Below are 19,476 nucleotides of genomic sequence, written 5' to 3'. Positions count from 1 at the left end.
AGACATAAAAGTACTTACTTGTCCTTAGTCTTATTACACAAAATGTGCAAAACATCATAGCTGAGATGGAAGGCTCCCTTTCCATTGTAGATATGCACTGCACCAAAAGCATTCTGGTTCATTCAGCTGGGGCCTGTGATTTCAACGATACTTAAAAATTATAATCTTAAGTATTAGGCAACAGTTTTGTCATGGAAAATCAGCCTCACTTCTCTCCATCCTAATGTAAGCCCATAAAGGATCTTTGACCATGAACTGAAACTTGCTGAGAAAGCATCTCCCACGAGTCACGTGTTCCATCTCAGCTTTTAGGGCGGACCTTCGAGGAAGGGCGTCTCTGAGTTGCACTGTGAGGTCTTCACACTCCTTCCTTCTAGATGGAGGAGAAGGAGACAAATGTGAAGACAGAGATGTCCTTGGGTCTTACCTGCTTGCTGATTCTCCTGGCCAGCTGCTCCTGCTGCCAGCATCACATGTGCCACTGTGCAGGCAGGATATTCATCTGCCAGGAGAGCAAGGTGGTTCAGCTGCCTCGGGACATTCCCACAAATGCCACAGAACTGTAAGTAGAGAGAGGGAAGGGTGCAAGCAGCACTCTTGCCAGCTTTTAACATAGCTGCTGCTTGGCAAGCCAACGGCTGTGTTTGTAGGGGGTCAGTGGGGAACCTCACACCAGCTGTGGAAAAGCACAGTGCTTCCTTTGGCACTTGGTTAATTACAGCTTGAAGCTCCTCTCCCTTACTCTTATAATGCTCCCTTTCAGGTCTCTGTTAAGAGAAGATGTAGTACCGTGTAATACAAAGTACAGACTGGATTTTAAGCGGGATTCCTTTGTGCTGTGACAGCAACTTGAAGCTTTGTAGGGTTTCTTTACAGCTTGCTCTCACACCATCAAAGCATGTTTGGGGCAGGCAAGTTTTACTATAACAACCTAGTGAGTTCTTCTGCCTGTGCTGCAGGGCCTTCCCAAAGGTTCAGGCTTACTTGCCAAGAAGCAGCTTATTGTTTTCTGTTCTGAAATCACAAAGGCAGTAAAGAAAGGACTGAGATAAGCTTCAGAGGACGATTCTCCTGTATCAGAGAAGCAGCGTGACTGACTTGGAGGGAGCTGGCTGTGTAAAGATACAGTATTGTATTACTTGAGGAAGAGTTTTGTTTATCTTAAAGCTTCTTGTTTTCATGAACAGTACCGTATTGCAGCTGTTTTCTGTGTCACTGGCACAGGCAAGCAAGAGAAGTCATGCAATGTCATGCACCTGCATAAGCAATTGTTTTCCTTCTAATTTCTCTTAAAGCAGATTTTATTGCCCCCTTGCCTACACCCACAGCTGTCTGGCATCATTAGGATCAGGCAAAAGTGAAAGGAATCATCCTGAATAAATCCTTAAGTTTGGTGGGAGGATTCAGAGAAGAATGATACATTGCGAGTTGAAAAATACATCCCTATCTTGACCTCACAGACCACACCATACCCCCACTTACTGTCCCACAGTTTTCCTAGTGCAGAAGTTTTGTTTTATTCAGAAGAAGCAGTTGTTTCGCTCAATGAATCAGTGGACTGCAATGAAAATTTGGAGAAAATGCCTGAATTAGCCACAGGTCAGTAAAAGTTTAAATCATTCTCACGACTAAAGGGAAAAAAATCCATCTGTGAATTAGGTCATCTAGATTTTGGGCGAACCATGCTCCAGGTATACACTGCTAATTTTGTTTAATTTTGCTTTGATTGTTTCTTTAGATTACACAGTTAAGGTCTGCCTTCTAGGGATGGAAGAAAAAAAAAGCAGTTTATAATTATTTCTGCAAATAAGCAGAGTTTTATATTGCCAAAACACACCTGCTAGCAAAATGGGATTTGTTTCCAGCAGATCCTTGTTAACTTCTCTGGGGTTTGTTAAGGTTGTTATCTGCTAGTGTTTCAGCACAAGTGTGTGTTCCCTGAGGCGGGCTGACTGCAACGTCAGTGTGACTGAGAGCATCAGCTGCGTCCTCTCTTCTTGCAGTAAATATTGTACTTGGAATCTTGACTCTTCCCATTTACACCAACTTTTGTTTCCTCAGGAGGTAATTCTGGTCCTTGTAAACCAGTGTAGCCTGGGATTAATTTCAGCGTAGTTAAAAAATTTGTACACAAATACTCTGTAAAGTATAGTGTTCATGAAACTAAAACCAGATGCATTGGCTGAGGAGTTTGGTCACAGATAAGCATTAGGTCTTCGTTCAAAATAAGATGGAAACTCTAGAAAAGTGCCTTCCTATGCACCTCTAAGCTGAGTGCCCAGTAGGGCTGTTTTCAGCAGACTGAAAAAGACCTCACCACTCCAGGTGCTGTTGCAAATGTACCGCTGGTAACAGAGAAGATGCTTTCTTCATATTTCTTTAAAACATTTCTAGGAATCAAAAGGGCTTTAGAACCAGTGTGGCACCTGGAGGATAAATGGAAAAGCATCCTCTGCAGAACATGAACACAAACTTCTCCCTGCCAAGTACAGGTCCTGCAAAGTGCTTTGTTTCTCTAAGAACTCATTCTGAAAGTGCTGGATGTGGTTTATGGCTTGACATGAAGGAGGGGTCTTCCGTTTATTTTAATCCTTTTACTCTTTGTTATGTGGTCTTGATGGCTTTCCTCATTTATCCTGGTGTCTTTCCTAGTTTTAGCTGTTAAAAACATGCACATGAAAGCACTGGAGAGAGAACAAAAGCTCTATAAAACTCCAGCACTTCTGCTTCCATGTGTTTCTGTTTCACTACAGTTATTTCTCAAGTTGGGACAGTGGCAAGCAGCTATGTTACACAGTAAAAAAAAAAACAAAAACAAAAACAAAAAAACCTCAGGTTGAAAATAAAGAATCCTCACAGAACAACCAGCTGTGATGCTGCTCTTTGCTGCAGCTGATTTTTGTGTGATTGGGTTGGCTTGGTTTGTTCTTGGGGTTTTTTGGGGGGGTTGTTTTTTGTTTGTTTGTTTATTTTTTTGTGCTTGAGGGAGGTTTATGAGGTTTATGACCTATTGGCCACTGACACACGCTGCTGCGATGTTTTTTCAGTTATTTCCCAACAGTGAGAGCTTATGCTCAGCAGGGAGTGTGAGCTTTGCAGCATGATGTGAGAGCAGAGGCTCTGCTCCTGACTTAGCACCTGCTTTAGCAAGGGCAGCACAGACAGAATGTTTGCAGCTGCCATTTCCAAACAACGGCACACAGAGCAGGGATTGGAAGCCACAGGTTTCCAGTTCTGCAATGCCTGCTTTTTGCAAAAGCTCTGGAGAGGACTGCTGCACCTCTGTGTGTGTGCTCTGCTCCTTGCTTGTTTGAGATTCCTTTGCAGCTGGCTTGCCCCACGAGTTTGCAGGAGCAGATGGTTCTTATTAGCTGTTCTATTTTATAACCTTTCCTTGGAAGAGGAGTTGCAAAGGAATGTATTTTGGCTTTTATATAGGTAGGTAGGTATATAAATAGATAGATGGTGAAATGCTTTTGACAAATACATGAGGCTGTGACTTACTGTACTGGGAGCAATCCATAAGCATAGAGAGGCAGAAAGTTCACATGGGGAATTTAAGTTCATTTGTGTCAGAAGATTAACTATTATACTATAACTATTATGCCTGCAGAGTGAGAAAGGGGAACAACTGATTCGTCACCTGTGATAGTTCACTCCCTGAAGAATTCAAGGAGTTTTAAGATGCTGTGTCAAGCTTTGTAGACCATCCTTATTATTTACTAAGGTTTTGTTTAGTCCATAGAGATCTTGCTTTGAGAAAGTTATGCAAACACAAATAGCTTGTTCTCAAATAGAGGGGATCCTTTCAGGAGTTTATCAAAGTCCTTTAAGCAGAATTATGTGTGTAGCAAATGGGAATACAGCTAGAGATGCCAGGAGAAACTTACTCATCTCTAACTGTACCCTTCCTTGCTTTTGAGCTTCTGATCTGAGTGCCTTAAATCACACTTACACTACCCCATGAAAGTAGAGAGCTGTGGCCCAGCAGTTAGGTGTACCCATTTGGGCAGTAGAATATATCTCCAACAAAATAAAGCAACGGTACATGGCAGCTTTGTAAGGGTAATGGAAAAGGGTTGCTTGGTCCAATTCTGCTTGCATTCCTACAGGGTTATGTGATAGAAATATTAGCATCAGTGTTTTATCTGCATCTTATAATTGGTGTTATTTTCAAAAGGTATTATGAAATCAAATTTGTTCATGCTGTATTCATTACAAGGAGAAACTGTCTCCAACTTAGTTGATTTCCTTATTTACAGTTGCTTCTAAACATCACTGACACAATGATCAGTCCTCCTTAGCCCACAGCAGCAGGGAGAGGTGGACCAACAGGTGCCTTCTGCTTGCCTCTTTCTGAGCCATGGAGATGTTGTAAGAAACATCTCTGGAGAATGAAGGCTACTCAAAGAAACCTTGCAAATGGTGTTATTAAGCCAATTAAAAGTTTCCCCATGAGGAACTGTTTAATGTGTTAGTAAGCCAGAGGCTTCAGCCTGAGAATGCTGCCAGTTCTAGAAAGGAGTAGCTAAGATGACTGAAATAACTGACACTGGAGACAGCCCGTCATTTTGCACCCATCTGTCACAATGCTGCCTGAAAGAGAGGGAAATTGCAGGCAAAATTAATAAGAGCAAGCCTTGATCATAGTGTTTTGTACTTTAAAATACCTTCTCTATCTTCACTAACCAGTTTAGCCACTGGCAGAGCTGTTTAAATGTATGTTATGTAGAAGCCTTTCTCCCATGTATCTGCAAACCATAAACAGTGGGGTTTTTCTTGCCCTCTGCATAGGTGTTTTTGTACCACTGCTCAAGGTTATTTATTTTAGATTATCAAGTCAAGGCTGAGTAGGTGTCTGCCCACTAGAACTGTGGCTGCCTCGAAATAACAAGTTCTATGTTATAAACCAAGTGAGTTAGATGTGTTTCCCTGAGACACAAGCTAAGAATGATGTGAATGGGAGCTGCAACACTCCCAGTGACAGCTGCAATTAGATTTTTGTTATGCTTTCACACAGAAGGTTGAAATTTTTAAGCAATTACAGCTCTTATTCAGGTGTTTATATAGGTGGATTGACCTTAATACAGAGTGTGGAGAGAAGAAACGCAGCTAACAAAAAGACCTGTGAAGCTTTCAAGTGCATTATGCAGTTAATCAATAAATCTACACGTTATCAGACAGGGATGGTAATATTTGCACAGCAGAGCATTTTGTATTGTATGCTATCTGAAGCCAAATTTTTAAAAAACTTTTCCTTTTTAACCAGCGTTACTTCTGTTAATGTAGAAGAAGTCTATGGCTAGTGTTATGTTCTTCTCTTTTCAAGTTTATGACCAGTTCACACTTTGAAGCCGAACACTCTAGAGCTTGGTGTGCAATCACCAATTGAACAGTGCTGGAGAGGTCCAGTGCATATGTTGGGTGTTGGGTTCTGTATTTGGAGTTTCCATTGAGAGGATAAAAAGAAATAAGCAGAGCATAAGACAATAAAGGCTCCCGGAAGCAAGTGACACTAAAGAGGGATAATAAAGCCTGTAGGGCAGATCCTCAGCTAGTATAATTTACCAAGTACATGTCTCTGTGGAAACATCCAGTTTTCACAGACTGAGAAGCATTTCAACATAAGGAGGTGCACTGTGTGCAATACAAGGGGCTTTCATGCTGCACCATGCTCTGCTGGCTTATTTGTGGTAATGTGGCAATGAATGCATGACTTCCACCTGACTTGTAATGACTGAAATGCATGATCTAGTCTGAAGATGTATAGGTGTGTACATGTGTATCTAAAGCATCTTTGAAATGGGAATGCATTCACTGAGAATGCTGTGGCTGTGTTTGACTTGTTATATCACTATGTTTTTCCAGGGAAACAGAGTGAAAGACAAGACTTGTTTTTATGTTTGCATATGACACTGAGACTTTATAAAAGGTCTCAGCATGAGCCCTTGGGGTCAGCTACGGAGACTCCTGCTGCACAAATCTAGACTTTCCAGCAGCTTCTGTCTGGTTCCCTGTGAGGCATAAATTCGCATCCAACTCCATCTGGATCCTCTGCCTGTTCAAACAGGTATCCTTAGGACAGAAGGTGTTTCTGCTGTTCTCCAACCCAACCAGTGGTTTTACTCTTCACTCTCTTAGTTGTTATTCTGAAGCATTTAAGTCATACAACGTGACTGTCACATGCATGTCTTCATTGTAGGAGGTTTAAAAAGATTCCAGTTTAGAAAGAAAAACTTACGTAGGCACTGGCATGTGATCTCTGAGATCCATAATTTGTAAAAAGGCAAACAATTCTTTGGAATAACAAAACTGAGGAGAGAAATATTGGTTAGGGACCTAATTGATGAAGAACTTTCCTATTCTTTGTCTGTCTTTTTGTGTTTGTGTGGATTAGAAAAATATTTACAGTAAAAATGATGCTCAGAATCAAAAATTTGTATAAAAATCAACTGGTGAAGCACATGTTTACATTTACATTAGCTGAAACACTGTCCTAAGCACAAAAAGAACTGGGCTTATGTCACTTCCCAGCAGATGAATGGGGTTCCTGGTATTTCTCATCTCTGTGTCTCAAAATAAAGTCTCCCAGTTTGACATTTTAGACATGACCTGCTTTACATCTACTTATAAAGAATCATAACTTGTTTATTGAATGGCATTAATATCAGTGTTTTTTCTGAAGCATTTGGAAGATTGAACTTAGCCATTTGTAGCTGTTGTGCTTCTTTCTTTTGTCTTGAACAAAATGTCTGCATCTTGGATGTGTCCCCATTCAAATCTTGTCTCATTTAATTATATCCTAGAAGAGTTTGCCGGTAATGTGATTTGTAAGATGTGAGCTGGTAGGCACCAAGGTTGAGCAAGAGAGTTCTGGTAAGGTCAGAAATGGGTAGCTTTCAAATTAAAATATGGTTAAAAGGGAGAAGTTGTTAATTTTAGGGACATAATAATGAAGGATATAGATCCATCTTTTATCACTCTGATAAAAATATGGATTAAAAAAGCAGGTATGAAGAATTCTGAATTCACCAGTGTCTTACAGCAGCCGATTTTCCTTTCCTCTGAATGGTGTGTCTTACTAAACCCTTCAGTCATAAGGAGCTCAAGGTGTTTATGCTGAGGTGGATGCAGAAAGGTGAGTGTTTGTGCCTCATGCTCCAACCCAGTGGGGAATAAGCTGCTGTGCTGTCGGTGTCACGAAGCCATGCAGAGCTCCTCAGTTTTCTCTCTTTGTGTGTTTGTCCATGCATTGCACCTTCAGCTCCTCGCTCTAGTTTATAAATGACATTTGGGGAATTTCAGTTAATCATTTTCTGGATCTGGCCTTCAGCAAAGTTATACCAGCTCTACAGTACTGAATAAATAAATAAGTCTTGTTAACCCCTTCAAACCTAAGCCGTTTCTCTTAAAACTTTACCAGTGGTATTTTGTGATGTATGTTGAAGATTTCCATTGGAAGATGATTCCAAAAGTTCCCTGCTTAATTCTGCAATTATTCACCCTTTAAATGTGTCACCCGATAGGCCTGCAGGAGAAAGTCTACTGCACAGTTTGAGGGTTTTCTTCCCAGGTGCCAAGGAGGGTCTCACTGAGCTGGGAACATCGCTCAAAACATTAGGTACGTGGAGAGCTTAGCTTAACAAGGATGGAAAATAAGAGAGTAGATGAGGGATGCTAAAAGAACAGCCAGTGTGGTCATATCAAAGAAATCTCCAGAATATACTGTCTTGAGGTGAATAACTGATCTAAGTGCCTGCAGTATATATATGGAAGGGGGTCCAGTGAAACTGAACCAAATTACACAGTGTAGCAAAGAGGAACAAACTCAGTCACCTCACTGAGGAATGGAAGAAACACATGTAGAGTTCCCTGTACTTTATACAGTCTCCTCTAGCTTGACAGCTTTTTATTTAGTTCTCTTAACTTTCCTGAGTGTCCTTGTGCCGGCAAGCTGAAAGATAATTGGGATAGGTTCACAGCTAATTTAAATTGTCATAGCTTCATTAACTTCAGTGGCAAGAGCTGAGTTCATTTTCACTGTATGGCAGTGGCATTGCCAGCAGTGTGTTTGTGGTGGCAGTGGGTTGGCAATCTATCTGTGTGTGCTTTTGTTAAACAGGACTCTTTGGGCACAAAATGCAGGTATTGTTTTTCATAATGGCGTATTAGTTTTATGCTATGAGAGGTAAACTGTGGTAGGAAAAGTCACTTTCCTTTGTTTAAGATATTGACCTTTCCAGACAGAGCCTGCAAATTATTTCTCAGCCTCTTCCTACAGTTTGATGAGACTGTTCTTATTAGTGGTGAAATGCAAGTCTTTAAAATGACGCATATTCCAAATTATAGGTCAGAATCAAGCCTGGATTTCATGTAAGAGTGTAGAAAAAAATATTTCTTTTAATTGTCTTGCATAAATTATAATACGGAGCCCAACTGCTGCCTTTCTTCTGGTGCAGCTTCTTTCTTTTTTAGCATGTAGGGTCAGGAAAGCTTGTGATTTGTTCTCTTTATTTAATGTTTTCTTCGAAACATCCTCATGCACTTTGGGAGCTCAGTCTGAAATATATGGATGCTTCTTATCTTTCATTACCTTATCAGGCCACTTTGATGCATTTGTTCCTAGGTAGCCAGAAGAGAATTTACAGCTTTATTACATGCAAAGGGAGATATGTTTCTGCTTCAAATGAAAACTACCTTCAATCCAACCGTGCACAAACTACTCCTTGTTTTTCATTGATATGTTTCCATAACTTTCAGGCTTTCTGAACCCATATTTCTGCCTGGACTGGCTAAATAATGCTCTATCTTTAACTGTAACACATTCAAAATTTGATAAGGTCAGGGCAGCCTGGACTTTGAACATGCTGTTGCTTGGTGTGCTGCGAGCTGAAGCTTTCCACTCTGTACACCATCTTATCTACACAAGAATGCAGTTGCTAGTCAGCACGTTCACATATTTTGCCTAGAAATCCCATTTTGTGAAAGCCTACGCAAGACTGTCCTGGTAACTTTCCTGGTGGCCTTACATTTCCCTATATGAGGGAAATGTGGGTCTGATTTCTGTTGTGATGCTTTGCTCAAATACAGCCAATTAATAAGAACTGATTTGCGAATATTTCTTCGTACACAATCTGTGAATCTTCGGTGGTTTTCCAAAAGCTCTATGCGCATAAATACTGGGTGGGGAAAAAAAATCCAAGTTTTCTGAGTTTGTTGCACCCTCTGTTTGAGTGGCATAAGGAGGGCATGTGTGTTAAAGTGATGCTGAGCAAACATTTTTCGATTTGAAGTGGTAACTAGTTATGTTTAATAAGGATATGAAGTTAGTCTGTGAAGATTGGAAGAGGAAGTAGAAAAAGTGGTGTGTACTTTGGTTTGGTTTTCTTCATTAAAGGGGATTGTCACATGGGCAGATAAGGGATTTTAGCAGTTTTCTGTAATAAACCAGAGTCTTTTATTGGTTGTATATTCTGTGCTATACCTCACATCTAGAAATGATGCCCGGTGTAACAGTCTTGCCCACATTGGTTTTGAGAACTGTGGATTTCTGTGCTGACTTTTGCTTTGATTTCTTTTGTAACTTACACAATTGCATACCATAAATAAATCGGGCTGTTGCCTTTTGTAGCCCAGTAAACATGTTGGAGGACATGCTATTTAACAGGAAGCACTCAAATCTAAGAGAGCAAAAAAAGTCATCTATGCAAGAAAGAAAACTTAACTCCAGTAGTGGGAGTTACAACCCATGCTGTATTCTCTGGCATTTCCATCCTCACAAGTGCAGAAAATGAGCACAAAATCAGCCAAATCCCTTTTCTCCTTCTTAACTACTGGGAAATAATCAATGCTGAAGTCTTTTCTTAGAGCCTAGTCTCACAGCTGGAATATTTATGGTATACAGAAATTTCTGAGCAAGCAAGGTTTAAGCACAGAGTCTGTAAATCTCCTCACCTTGCAACCCCAGTACTGTTAGGAGGCATAGGTTTGATGCTGAAGAACTTGCTTCATCCTTGAAGTTTTCTTTGGCCACTAAAGGTACTATGGAAACCTTTTGTTGTTGTTGCATTGGCAAGTGGAGAGTCATAAAAGAAGTATAGATTGTGTAAGAAAATGACAGCAGTACAAGAAATGTCCCAACAGGACGACTCTCTCTAGGTGGAATTGCTGGTTTGGAAAAACATCCATTGTATCTGAATCCCAGGAGTTATAAATCTCCTATTTGCAGTATATTGTTGCCATGGTGGTTGAAGACCAGACTATGTTCTTCATGGTAGTGACCCCTTAGAGGAATACCCTACAAGAAAATGCAGAATTTCATTCCACAAATATTTGTACACATCCTAATTGCTTTGCCCAAGCAGCTCTGTTGCGTTCCAGTGGGACAAATCATAGGTATGATACATACCCATCTGTATGTATTTGCAGATTCAGGACTTTGTACTATTGCACTGCACAGAAACAACTCCAAGGAAAAATAAAAAGGTTTCTGAAAGTACAAACAAAATACAGACCTGATAAAATTTATTTAAAGTCGTGAGTTGGGATTTTAATGGTTTTAGTAAGGTGCACGGAGATGTTGGGATATTCTTAGTGTTTGCAAAGGTTTCTGTAAATATTAACAGATTTCACAGCATTCCTTTTAAGTAGCTACAATACAATTTTAACAATTTCAGAAATGGTAAAGCTATAAGATGTAAATGGCAGGTCATTTCCCAAGTTACAGGGTAACAGAGGGAATCAGAGGGGCAGCTGGGACTACAGCCCCTTCAGGATCTTATTCACAAGACCACAATCCTGTGGCAATGTATTTCCCTGCTCAAATAAACAAAAAATATCTTGCACACTCATATTGCTTTCTCATAACTTTCTTACAATGAAAAGCCTTTATGCTCAGCAAAAAGAAATGGCTGCTCTTTTGAATCTAAGTAATGAGTCATAACTACTATTTTTGTAGCTTTCCAGCAATGCACATGCAGTTTCAGGGTGTTTTCTCATCAAATACGTTATTGCTATCATAGTACTGCTGCATCATCATGTGTCCACATGTGTCCAACCTGTTTTTCACCCTGTGAACCATATATCTGCCCAAGCCATGAGAAGGCACTTTCTTCAAGAGCATCCACTGAGGAGTACTTTCCCTTTTGGTCATACTGGTGTCTTGTTCTGGCAGGGGCAGCCTTGTAGCTTCAGGACTGTAGACTTGCAGCAATTATTGCTTGCCATTTTGTTTGTCTGACAGAGGTGTGCATACTGTCTGGGAGAAGTGCTCCATTGCGGAGAGTCTTGGTCAAGGCTTTGAGAGAGTTTTTTTTATTTTTATTTTTTAATCTGTCAGATTGCCAAAAGGTGGCCTTGGTTCCAGGTATAAATTCATGTTTGGTGTCCTCGGGGCTGAAGGAACGTAATTGTGGTTATCAGCTAAAATAGGGAATGAGGCAGGGACTGCTTCAGAAGTTCCTGCTCTCATCTCCCCAGAGATATTTTGCATTCCACAGAAACCTCACTAAGCTCTGCTTTGGAGGGAAAGCAGGCCATTGTATTTATTAGCAGTGTTAATAGCCTTGCTAGCTAGAATACATCTCTACAGTGTTCATGGTATAAAGGAATGCATACATTTCTGTAGTGCATGACATGCTTGTATCCCAATTTTATGAACAGCTTTAGGCTTTAGCTTATACTGTACAGACAGATTCAATGTTTCGTTTGTCCAAACTCTGGATTCATGTGGGCTTTTGATCCTAGAAGCCCACAAATCTATAAGGCATGAATCTTCAATATATTGTTAACTACTTTTCCTAAAGCACTCCAAAGATTGAAAACAGCATATCTAGGCTATATAGAGGCTGAAAGTTCACCTTGGGCATTAAGAATAACATCACTGTGGGAGTTTCTATGGCACTGAGTCCTTCCAACAGCAGTATCTGTATTTCAGTAGCTGTTGTCACAAAATCCAATGGCTGTGCTACTGTGCTAGCATGCCTAACAGCATGCTTCCAAATTATGCTTGGCTTATATGTTCACCCAAATGGTTATTTAAAAAGAAAACTCCATGAATCTTATTGAGGAGATGGTGGCTGAAAATACTTTCTGGGGTGGAGGGGCATGGAAAGGTGTCAAATCAATGGCTAACAGTTCCCTGCCATCTTAATGCTGAAATAACAATATTCTCTATGTTAGAGTCTACCTATGGCAGATAAAGCAGATGATACATCTGTGAATTTCAGGGGATTATCCTTGAATGAAGGAGGCAGGAATATCAAAAAGCACACACAAAGGCAGACAATATGTCAGTTGTTTCTTTCTGTATGTTCATTGCATAGTTACTTTTTTTGCAATTCAGTATATGGACCCTAAGTATTCGTTTGATGAATGATAATAGCAGTAGCGCTTTTGCCAAAAGCAGCATATAATAATTTTTAAACGCTGCAGTCAAATAAACAAAGCCCTAGGAAATAAATGTTCTTTACAACTGTCAAGCTCAAAGCAAATGTCCATTTTCTCATCACCACAAAGTGTGCCTTCATCTGAGAAAGTGGAAGAGAATAGCCAGAATCACGCCTGTTATTTTCACAAATTATTTTCAGGAATAGATATAGATGTTACATTTAAAAGGGAAGAAAAGGGGAAGAAAAAGTGATTGGGTAGCAAGACAAAATTATCAGAAATGCTGAAATACTGAGCAATATGTGTAACCCAGCAGCTTAAGAGAGAGCAATTAGTGGAACATTTTATCAGTGATAAAATTCACTTATTCTTTCATTTTTTTGTAAAACTGTCTTTAAATTAAGAGACCTTTCACCATGTAAGACATTTAAAAAAGAAAAAAAGAGAAAAAGGCGATTGTGTAAAGAAGCTGTAATTAGAAGTTTTAAAGTGATGATACAGACCTTTGAAATGGATCTGAATACACATAATGATTCTGGAAGGGTAAGCGTAAGACTTAACAATGACGTTTCAGGTTTGGTGGTGACACTGACCGTCATTTCTACTAGCCCAAAGGCAAAACCAAACATAGTTAACCAAGTCTCTTGCAGCGGATTCCATCAGCTAGATAAGGTGTGCAGCACTTAATGTGCAGTACATCTGCTGACTGTGGATGTCACTGGAGAAGAATGTGAGGACAAGTCGTTCTTTCATTATGAACTCTGATCAGAATGATTCCATCTTTGCATAGACAGATTATCTTTATGTTGCTGATTAGTTAGCCTCTGTTCCCACTATTCAAGCTCATGCATTTGGTAAAAGGTCTCTTCAATACCCACTGAAAAATCAGTGGAAAAAGTCCTATTGATTTCTATTGGATTGTGCAATATTGTTGGGCCTGGTCTTCTACTGCATTGCTTTAATACTTAGTAATCAATATTGAAGCATCAACTAATGAAAGCCAAGGAGTCTTGGCAACATTTCTCTCATACTACTTCTGAATAAATGTGTATATAAAAAGAGAGTATTAGACAAAATGAAGTCACTATACAATTTATACTCCTTTAATTACCTTCTGTCACAGCAAGTTATCATTACTTTTAATTAAGCAAATGTCTTTGGAGTGGTGAGATGTGCTGCCTCATACTTTGCGCCTGCTGGAAATGTTTATTTCTGTATTGAAGCTTTAATATGAAGTGTCAGGGGGATAGAAAGAGAGTAGAGGTTTCAGTATCAAATATATTCAAAATATTTGTGGGGCTTGCAGTTAATCACTGTCGTCTTTTGCCAAGGAAGTTCCCTGCCTTTTGCAATGGCACTGCTTGCTATAAAACATGAAATCTGCTTCTGATGGAAATGTAATAAAAACTGCTTATAGATCTAAGCTGAAATTTCTGTCAGATATTCAGTGTTATGTTCTTGAAGATTAAAACCTCTTTGAATATTTATTTGCAAGGTGTCCGGCTATTCTAGATCAGCTTTGAACTATCACTGGAGTGTGTGAATGATGCTCAGTAGTACATCTGTCACATATTCTATTATAATAAGGTTATTATTCCCCTTTCACTGTTTATCTATAATTCAGCTACAGCAATGAAAAAGACTCTTATGTACTATATGTGGGCACAAAGCCCGTGTAACCAATGCAAGCTTTTCAGCCAGAGGATGAAAGGGAGTTAGTGAAGGTTATCAGTGCCAGGCATTGTTCTCACACCTCTGGGGTGTCATGCGGTGTGCCAAAAACCTCTTCAGTTACACAGTATTTGTTTAAATAAATTCACAGCTCTTCGTTTGGACTTGGCTTAACTTTAATAAGAAGGCTATATTGAAAGGGGGAAAAGTAGTGTTTTTTTATTTTTTATTTTTTATTTTTTTTTGTTAAGTGTTTTAGTTTTCTGTGCTGCACTGATGTTAATGCTTGGGTGTTTGAGTTAAAAACTTTGCAATGAATGAGTAGCTCATGGTGATGTCCTTTTGCTAAACAGTATAAGCACTCACATCCAGACCCAGGGTTGGTGACCTGGAGCTCAACTGAGATTTGAAAAGCTGTTTGGAGCTGCAATGTGCTTTTCCTCAGCTTCAGTATGGGGGAGGAGGCCACTATTAATCAAAATAAGCTTGTGTGAGATAGGGTCATCGCCCTGTTACCCAGAGAAGGAAAGCAGCTGGGATTCTTCATTCTTTCCTGTCCTTTTAGGGGAGATCAGAGCATGTTGTGTACCAGCAGTATCTCTGAGCTGTACCCCTACCTTGCTTTGATAGAACTGGTGACCAGTCCTTGTTGTGAGCAGCAGTGTGTCCAGGTGATTATGTCCAACACAGAGTAGGAACCATTTGCTGATATGCTCCTTGGTCACCTGGCTCTGGAGCTTGTAAGCTCAGATTGACCTAAGCAGTCCCTGTGTAAAGCAAAGCTCCTATGCAAGAAACAGAAATGAAGAAAGCAAGCTATTCAGGTGCAAATCCCTCATGCTGATCAAACTTAATTCCTTCTTGCTCCCCTCAGGTGGATAAACGTTGGCCAGCTTTTTGGGTGAGAGGAAATTTCTAATCCCAACAACCCTTCCTAACCTAAGCTAACGTACAAAAGGACACATTTTCAGAGAGCTGAACAAAAATACTTCACTTATGCATTTAATTCCACATGTAATGAAGGATACTTTGTGCTCCTTTGTCCATTTAGTTCTGTTCTCCCTGTAGATTTCTGCTTTCACTTCCAGAACAAAGAATTCATATTGTACTTATTTATTTTCCCTGTAGAGAAAAGAAAAAGAAAAGGAAACTATGTTTGTGTTTGGATACCCAGAAACATTTATAGCTCTGCATCCAGCTCTGTGTACAGCTGTTCTGAGAGAGATACTAAAAAGCTGCAAGAGGCTTCTTGTGCCACCTTATCTCCTTCAGACAAGAGAAGAAACCCCCTGGCTTATAATGATAAGCTACAGCCTTGATCGATTTGATCTGTGCTTTTGTCCTTCATTATAATTTGAGCTATTGATTCTATTTATTAAAACTAATTCAAGGAACATAAACCCTGAGTGCTGTGCTGTTCCAGATCAGGCTGCTCTGGGCAGTCTGATCTGAAGCTAATCCATTCACTGCTGATTTATTTTCATTCTGTTTTCAAGCAGAGTTCTGTTCTATGTCCTTACTTTTGTCCTCCATCTCTCTCAGCAAAAAAACCGCCACCACCACCACCAACAACAAAAATTTAATTTCACACCTCCAGTGGGAGCGGTGTGATCTGGATTCCTTTTTCTGATATGCAGAGTGAGCTCAGGAAAGTTTCTCTGGCTCATATTTGTGCAAGTTTTTACATGGAAGAAGGTGAGGAAGAATTAGAGAAATAGTACAGCAAATGGGTCACAGTAAGCCTTTAAGCATCAGGAGAATTACAAGGCCAAGTCTATTCCAGTTGCTACTGTCACTTCTTGGTAGAAAATTCAGGGCTTTGTGGGTGTTTCGGGAGAGGACAATTTGTAGTGTCTGTGGGTGGTGAGCTGAGGCAGAGATATTGTCCATTGGTCAGTAGCTTGCTTCTTAAAGCACCTATGTATGAGAAAAGAAACTCCAATCTCATTTAGTTCCTGATTCCCTGGCTATTTTGCAGCAGATCATGTACTGCAGTCCAATATAATGAGCAGGAAGCAGAAATCTTCAAAGAGAAATGGTTTTGAGGAAACTGTTTTGGTCTGGAGAAAAAAGAAAGTAGAGATTGAAGGGACTGTAAGAACTTGAAGTTTCACATTGGCAGCATATTTCCCCTGGCTTTAAAAAGATTAGCAAAATGACCTTAAAAAACTTTGTGGAAAGCTGAAGTGTTCTTTTAATATTTTCATTATTGAAGAATGCTGAAGTGTTCTCATGGAATTTATTTTTAGAAATATGTTGTAGAGCCAATTCTTTGGAATGAAATAAAAGTCCGAATGAGACGCTGAAAGCATTAACCCTGATTCAGTTTTACCTTTTGATCTGCTGGCAGAGGGAGGACACTAATCTTTTAATTGTTTTAACCTAAGGAGCAACCTTTTCTTCTGTGAGATACAAACACTTGCTCTAACTGCAAATATCAGAAAATATTTCAACACTTCAATGAGACAGAGATCACCTTTTCCCAGTAGTGTTAGAACGAGTGTTGTTTGCTGATGTGAGCATGTCAAATGGTGAGTCCCATTTTGGCAGAGCCATCCTATGCTGGCTGTGTTGTGGTGGTGGTTTTTTTTGCTTTTCTGATGTGCATCTCAGTGGAGAGACAGGTGTTCCTACAACTCTATCTGGCTCAGGCACACCTTGAGTGGTGTCGTGTTTTGGTAGTCAAACTTCTTCTCATGTTTTACTTACATGAATCTATACATTTCTTCATCTTCATCTACCACCAGCAGTATCCTGTAGCAAAATGCTCCATAGCTTAAATAAATGTTGTGCAAAGAATGAAGTCCTTCCATTTTTGCAACTTTTTATCCAACTCTCGTCTTACTGTTCTGGTAATCATGGACAGTTGTCATCTTGTTCCTCACTCCATTCCTAGATCATTTTTATGGTTTTCAGGCCTTGTGAAGACCTTTGCAGGATGCCATTCACGACCTTCCTTCACTTTACTAACTCTTACACCTATACTCGTTTCTTCCAGTCGGGTGTTATCCAATTTTACATAAGTTATCTAGGAAGAGGACAAAAACATAGGTTACACTCACTAAGGTTATGTATTGGCATGACTGCTAACGGCTTTCTTAGGGGGTCTTTCATAACCTGCAGCTGCTCCATGAGCAGGTCAAGTTTCTCCCATCTTGATTCCATCCTCCTGTCACGATCTTTAACAGGACTATGTGCATTTAGTATTTTAAAGTGCTCTACAGAGGTCTCATGTTTGAACAGCACTCTGAAGGTGAAAACACAAGGTATACCTTTATCCTGAATATATGATTTGTGGTCAAGCTGACATCTTTCTGAAACAACAATAAATGCTTTCAAATTCACTAAAGATCTCATCTTGACCCTAGTACAAGATTTTCACTGTGTATTACTGAGAAGAGACATGTCAATATTAAATGAGATAATATAGTTAGTGTTTGTAAGGATGGTGATTGTATCTGTTCAGGTTCATCACTGTAACATCTGAAGGTAAATCCCTGTTTATTAGAAGTTCAATAGATAAACTCAGCATTTGCAGTGGTGACCTAGCCTTCACTAAAATAATGAAAAATATATTTTATTTTATTTTAGTATGAGAAGAAGTAATAAGACTAATGGTTTCATCATTTGTTTCTGTATTTCAAATCAGTGATGTCTATGGAGAAGAGATCTCAATAACTGAGAAAGACTGTGAGGGAGAAAAGAAACTGTCAGGGGAGTGGAGAATTAAATTGGAAAGAGCTATCCATCTGCAATTCATACCTCTGTGAATATTTCCCTCAGCAATAGCTAATAGATGAACTGAGAAAAGTTCTTGTCATGGAAACTGGGCAGCTAGAAAGAGTACCAGTGACCTGAAAATATATTGTGAGCTATGACAGTAAACACAAATGTTTGCTGGACATAAAATGTGCTAAGTATGTCAGTCAAGTAGAAGACCTCATCTTGGCCATTGTCTGTGCGGTGCAAAGACTATCCAAGCTCTCCTATGCATACAGGAACACACTGCTCAGACTAATCTTGTTGGTGCTCGCGTGTTCAGTGTGCTGTGTCCTTATTTCTCCTGCACCGGCAGCAGCACAATCAGGAGCCAGCTGCTGCCTCCTGGCAGCAGTCAGCTGGGACATTCAGATCAGAGGAAGGCCTGACCAGAGGGCATGAACAGAAGGTTTTGTGTCTTTGTATGGTGCCAGACTAAATGAAAGGTGGGATTTTTCAACTTTTCCACTTTTGGTGGTGGTTATTTCAAAACATATCTGAAATGCAAATGTACAGTTTGTTATGTGAAAGGATGGAAATGACCCACTCACCAGAGTGAGACATGGGATCATATGGCATTAGGCCAGCATATTTCTGTATGAACTGTGTCAGCACAAGTCTAATTGGCGGCTTGAGAACAGTGGAGGATGTGCTGTTCATATGCTTCCTGCTTTGGGAAGGTGAAGGATCTAGGTGAAGAGGGCAGTGAGCATGGAACAGCCTGCCCAGGGCAGTGGGTACAGCTCCAATGCTGGAACTCAGAGAGTGTTTGGTTAGTGCTCTCAGATATAGGGTTTGGGTTTTTGGAAGAGATGTGTGAATCCCTTCCAACTTCGGATATTCTATGATCTTTCTAATGAATTAATCAGGAAAGATAAAGAGACAAAGGCAAATTATTTATTATTTTGCTAAACAGTGAAGGATCAGCAATACAGCAATACATTTTGCAGAAAAACTTTCTGTTTGAAGAGAGTTTTGTCTTTAGTAAAAAATCCAACCCAGAACTTGCAGGATTTTGTCTGTGGATAATTTATTTCAGTCAATAAAAATAGCATCATGTGTGGTGAGCATGCAGACATAGCCAGTCCTGAGGTCTTCAAGGATGGAAACACTACACACAAAGGGTACCTATCACCTTTCTGGTATAACGTGTACCGATGAACAAACCATTGTTCCTCTCCCTGCTGAGGAGTATGATCTATTTTAACTCATTCCTGGGACAGGAATAGAGCTGTCTGTGAGCGAGATGTCTATTTTTGCTCCAAATCAAAAGTGGGAAGAAAGTTCTGAAGAAGACAATACATAGAAAGCCCCCCATCTGCTTGGACTGTAGACATTTTCCGTCACCCTGTTTGCCTTGACAAGTTGCCCACAGGAAAGAACATAAAGTAGAACACACTGTGGAAGAAGAACAAAATACCCAGGACTTGTGCAGTGCTCCTAATACTAGGAAAGTATTCAGAGATATTAATATGAATAGGCACGACAGAGAGAGTTTGCTCAGAGTGGATGAATTTTTAATGGCTCCTCACCATAAAGATGGTTGTAGATATTAAGGTCACTTTTCAAGGAAGTAGTATACATTTCTCATGCTGTATGTTTCTCAAAGGCATATGTGAGTAAGCAGGGAGAACAAGTGTGTGCTCTCCAAATGTAGTG

At 39.9% G+C, this 19,476-nt stretch overlaps 1 protein-coding gene across 1 annotated transcript in view; it reads left to right on the top strand.

Annotated features, from left to right (window-relative positions):
- Nucleotides 1-410: 410 nt before the first annotated feature.
- The window catches only part of FSHR (follicle stimulating hormone receptor), a gene marked incomplete at both ends in the record, with an annotated part of 75,804 nt that continues 56,738 nt past the window's right edge, over nucleotides 411-19,476 (top strand). Inside the window, one exon of the mRNA XM_079532727.1 lies at nucleotides 411-562. Within this exon, the coding sequence (XP_079388853.1) occupies nucleotides 411-562 (152 nt within the window). The remainder of the gene's footprint in view (nucleotides 563-19,476) is intronic.

Source organism: Tetrao urogallus, assembly GCF_951394365.1.
Source record: "Tetrao urogallus genome assembly, chromosome: 2".
Taxonomy (NCBI): domain Eukaryota; kingdom Metazoa; phylum Chordata; class Aves; order Galliformes; family Phasianidae; genus Tetrao; species Tetrao urogallus.
The sequence above is the reverse complement of the archived record's forward strand: the minus strand, read 5'-3'. Positions and strand labels throughout refer to the sequence as shown.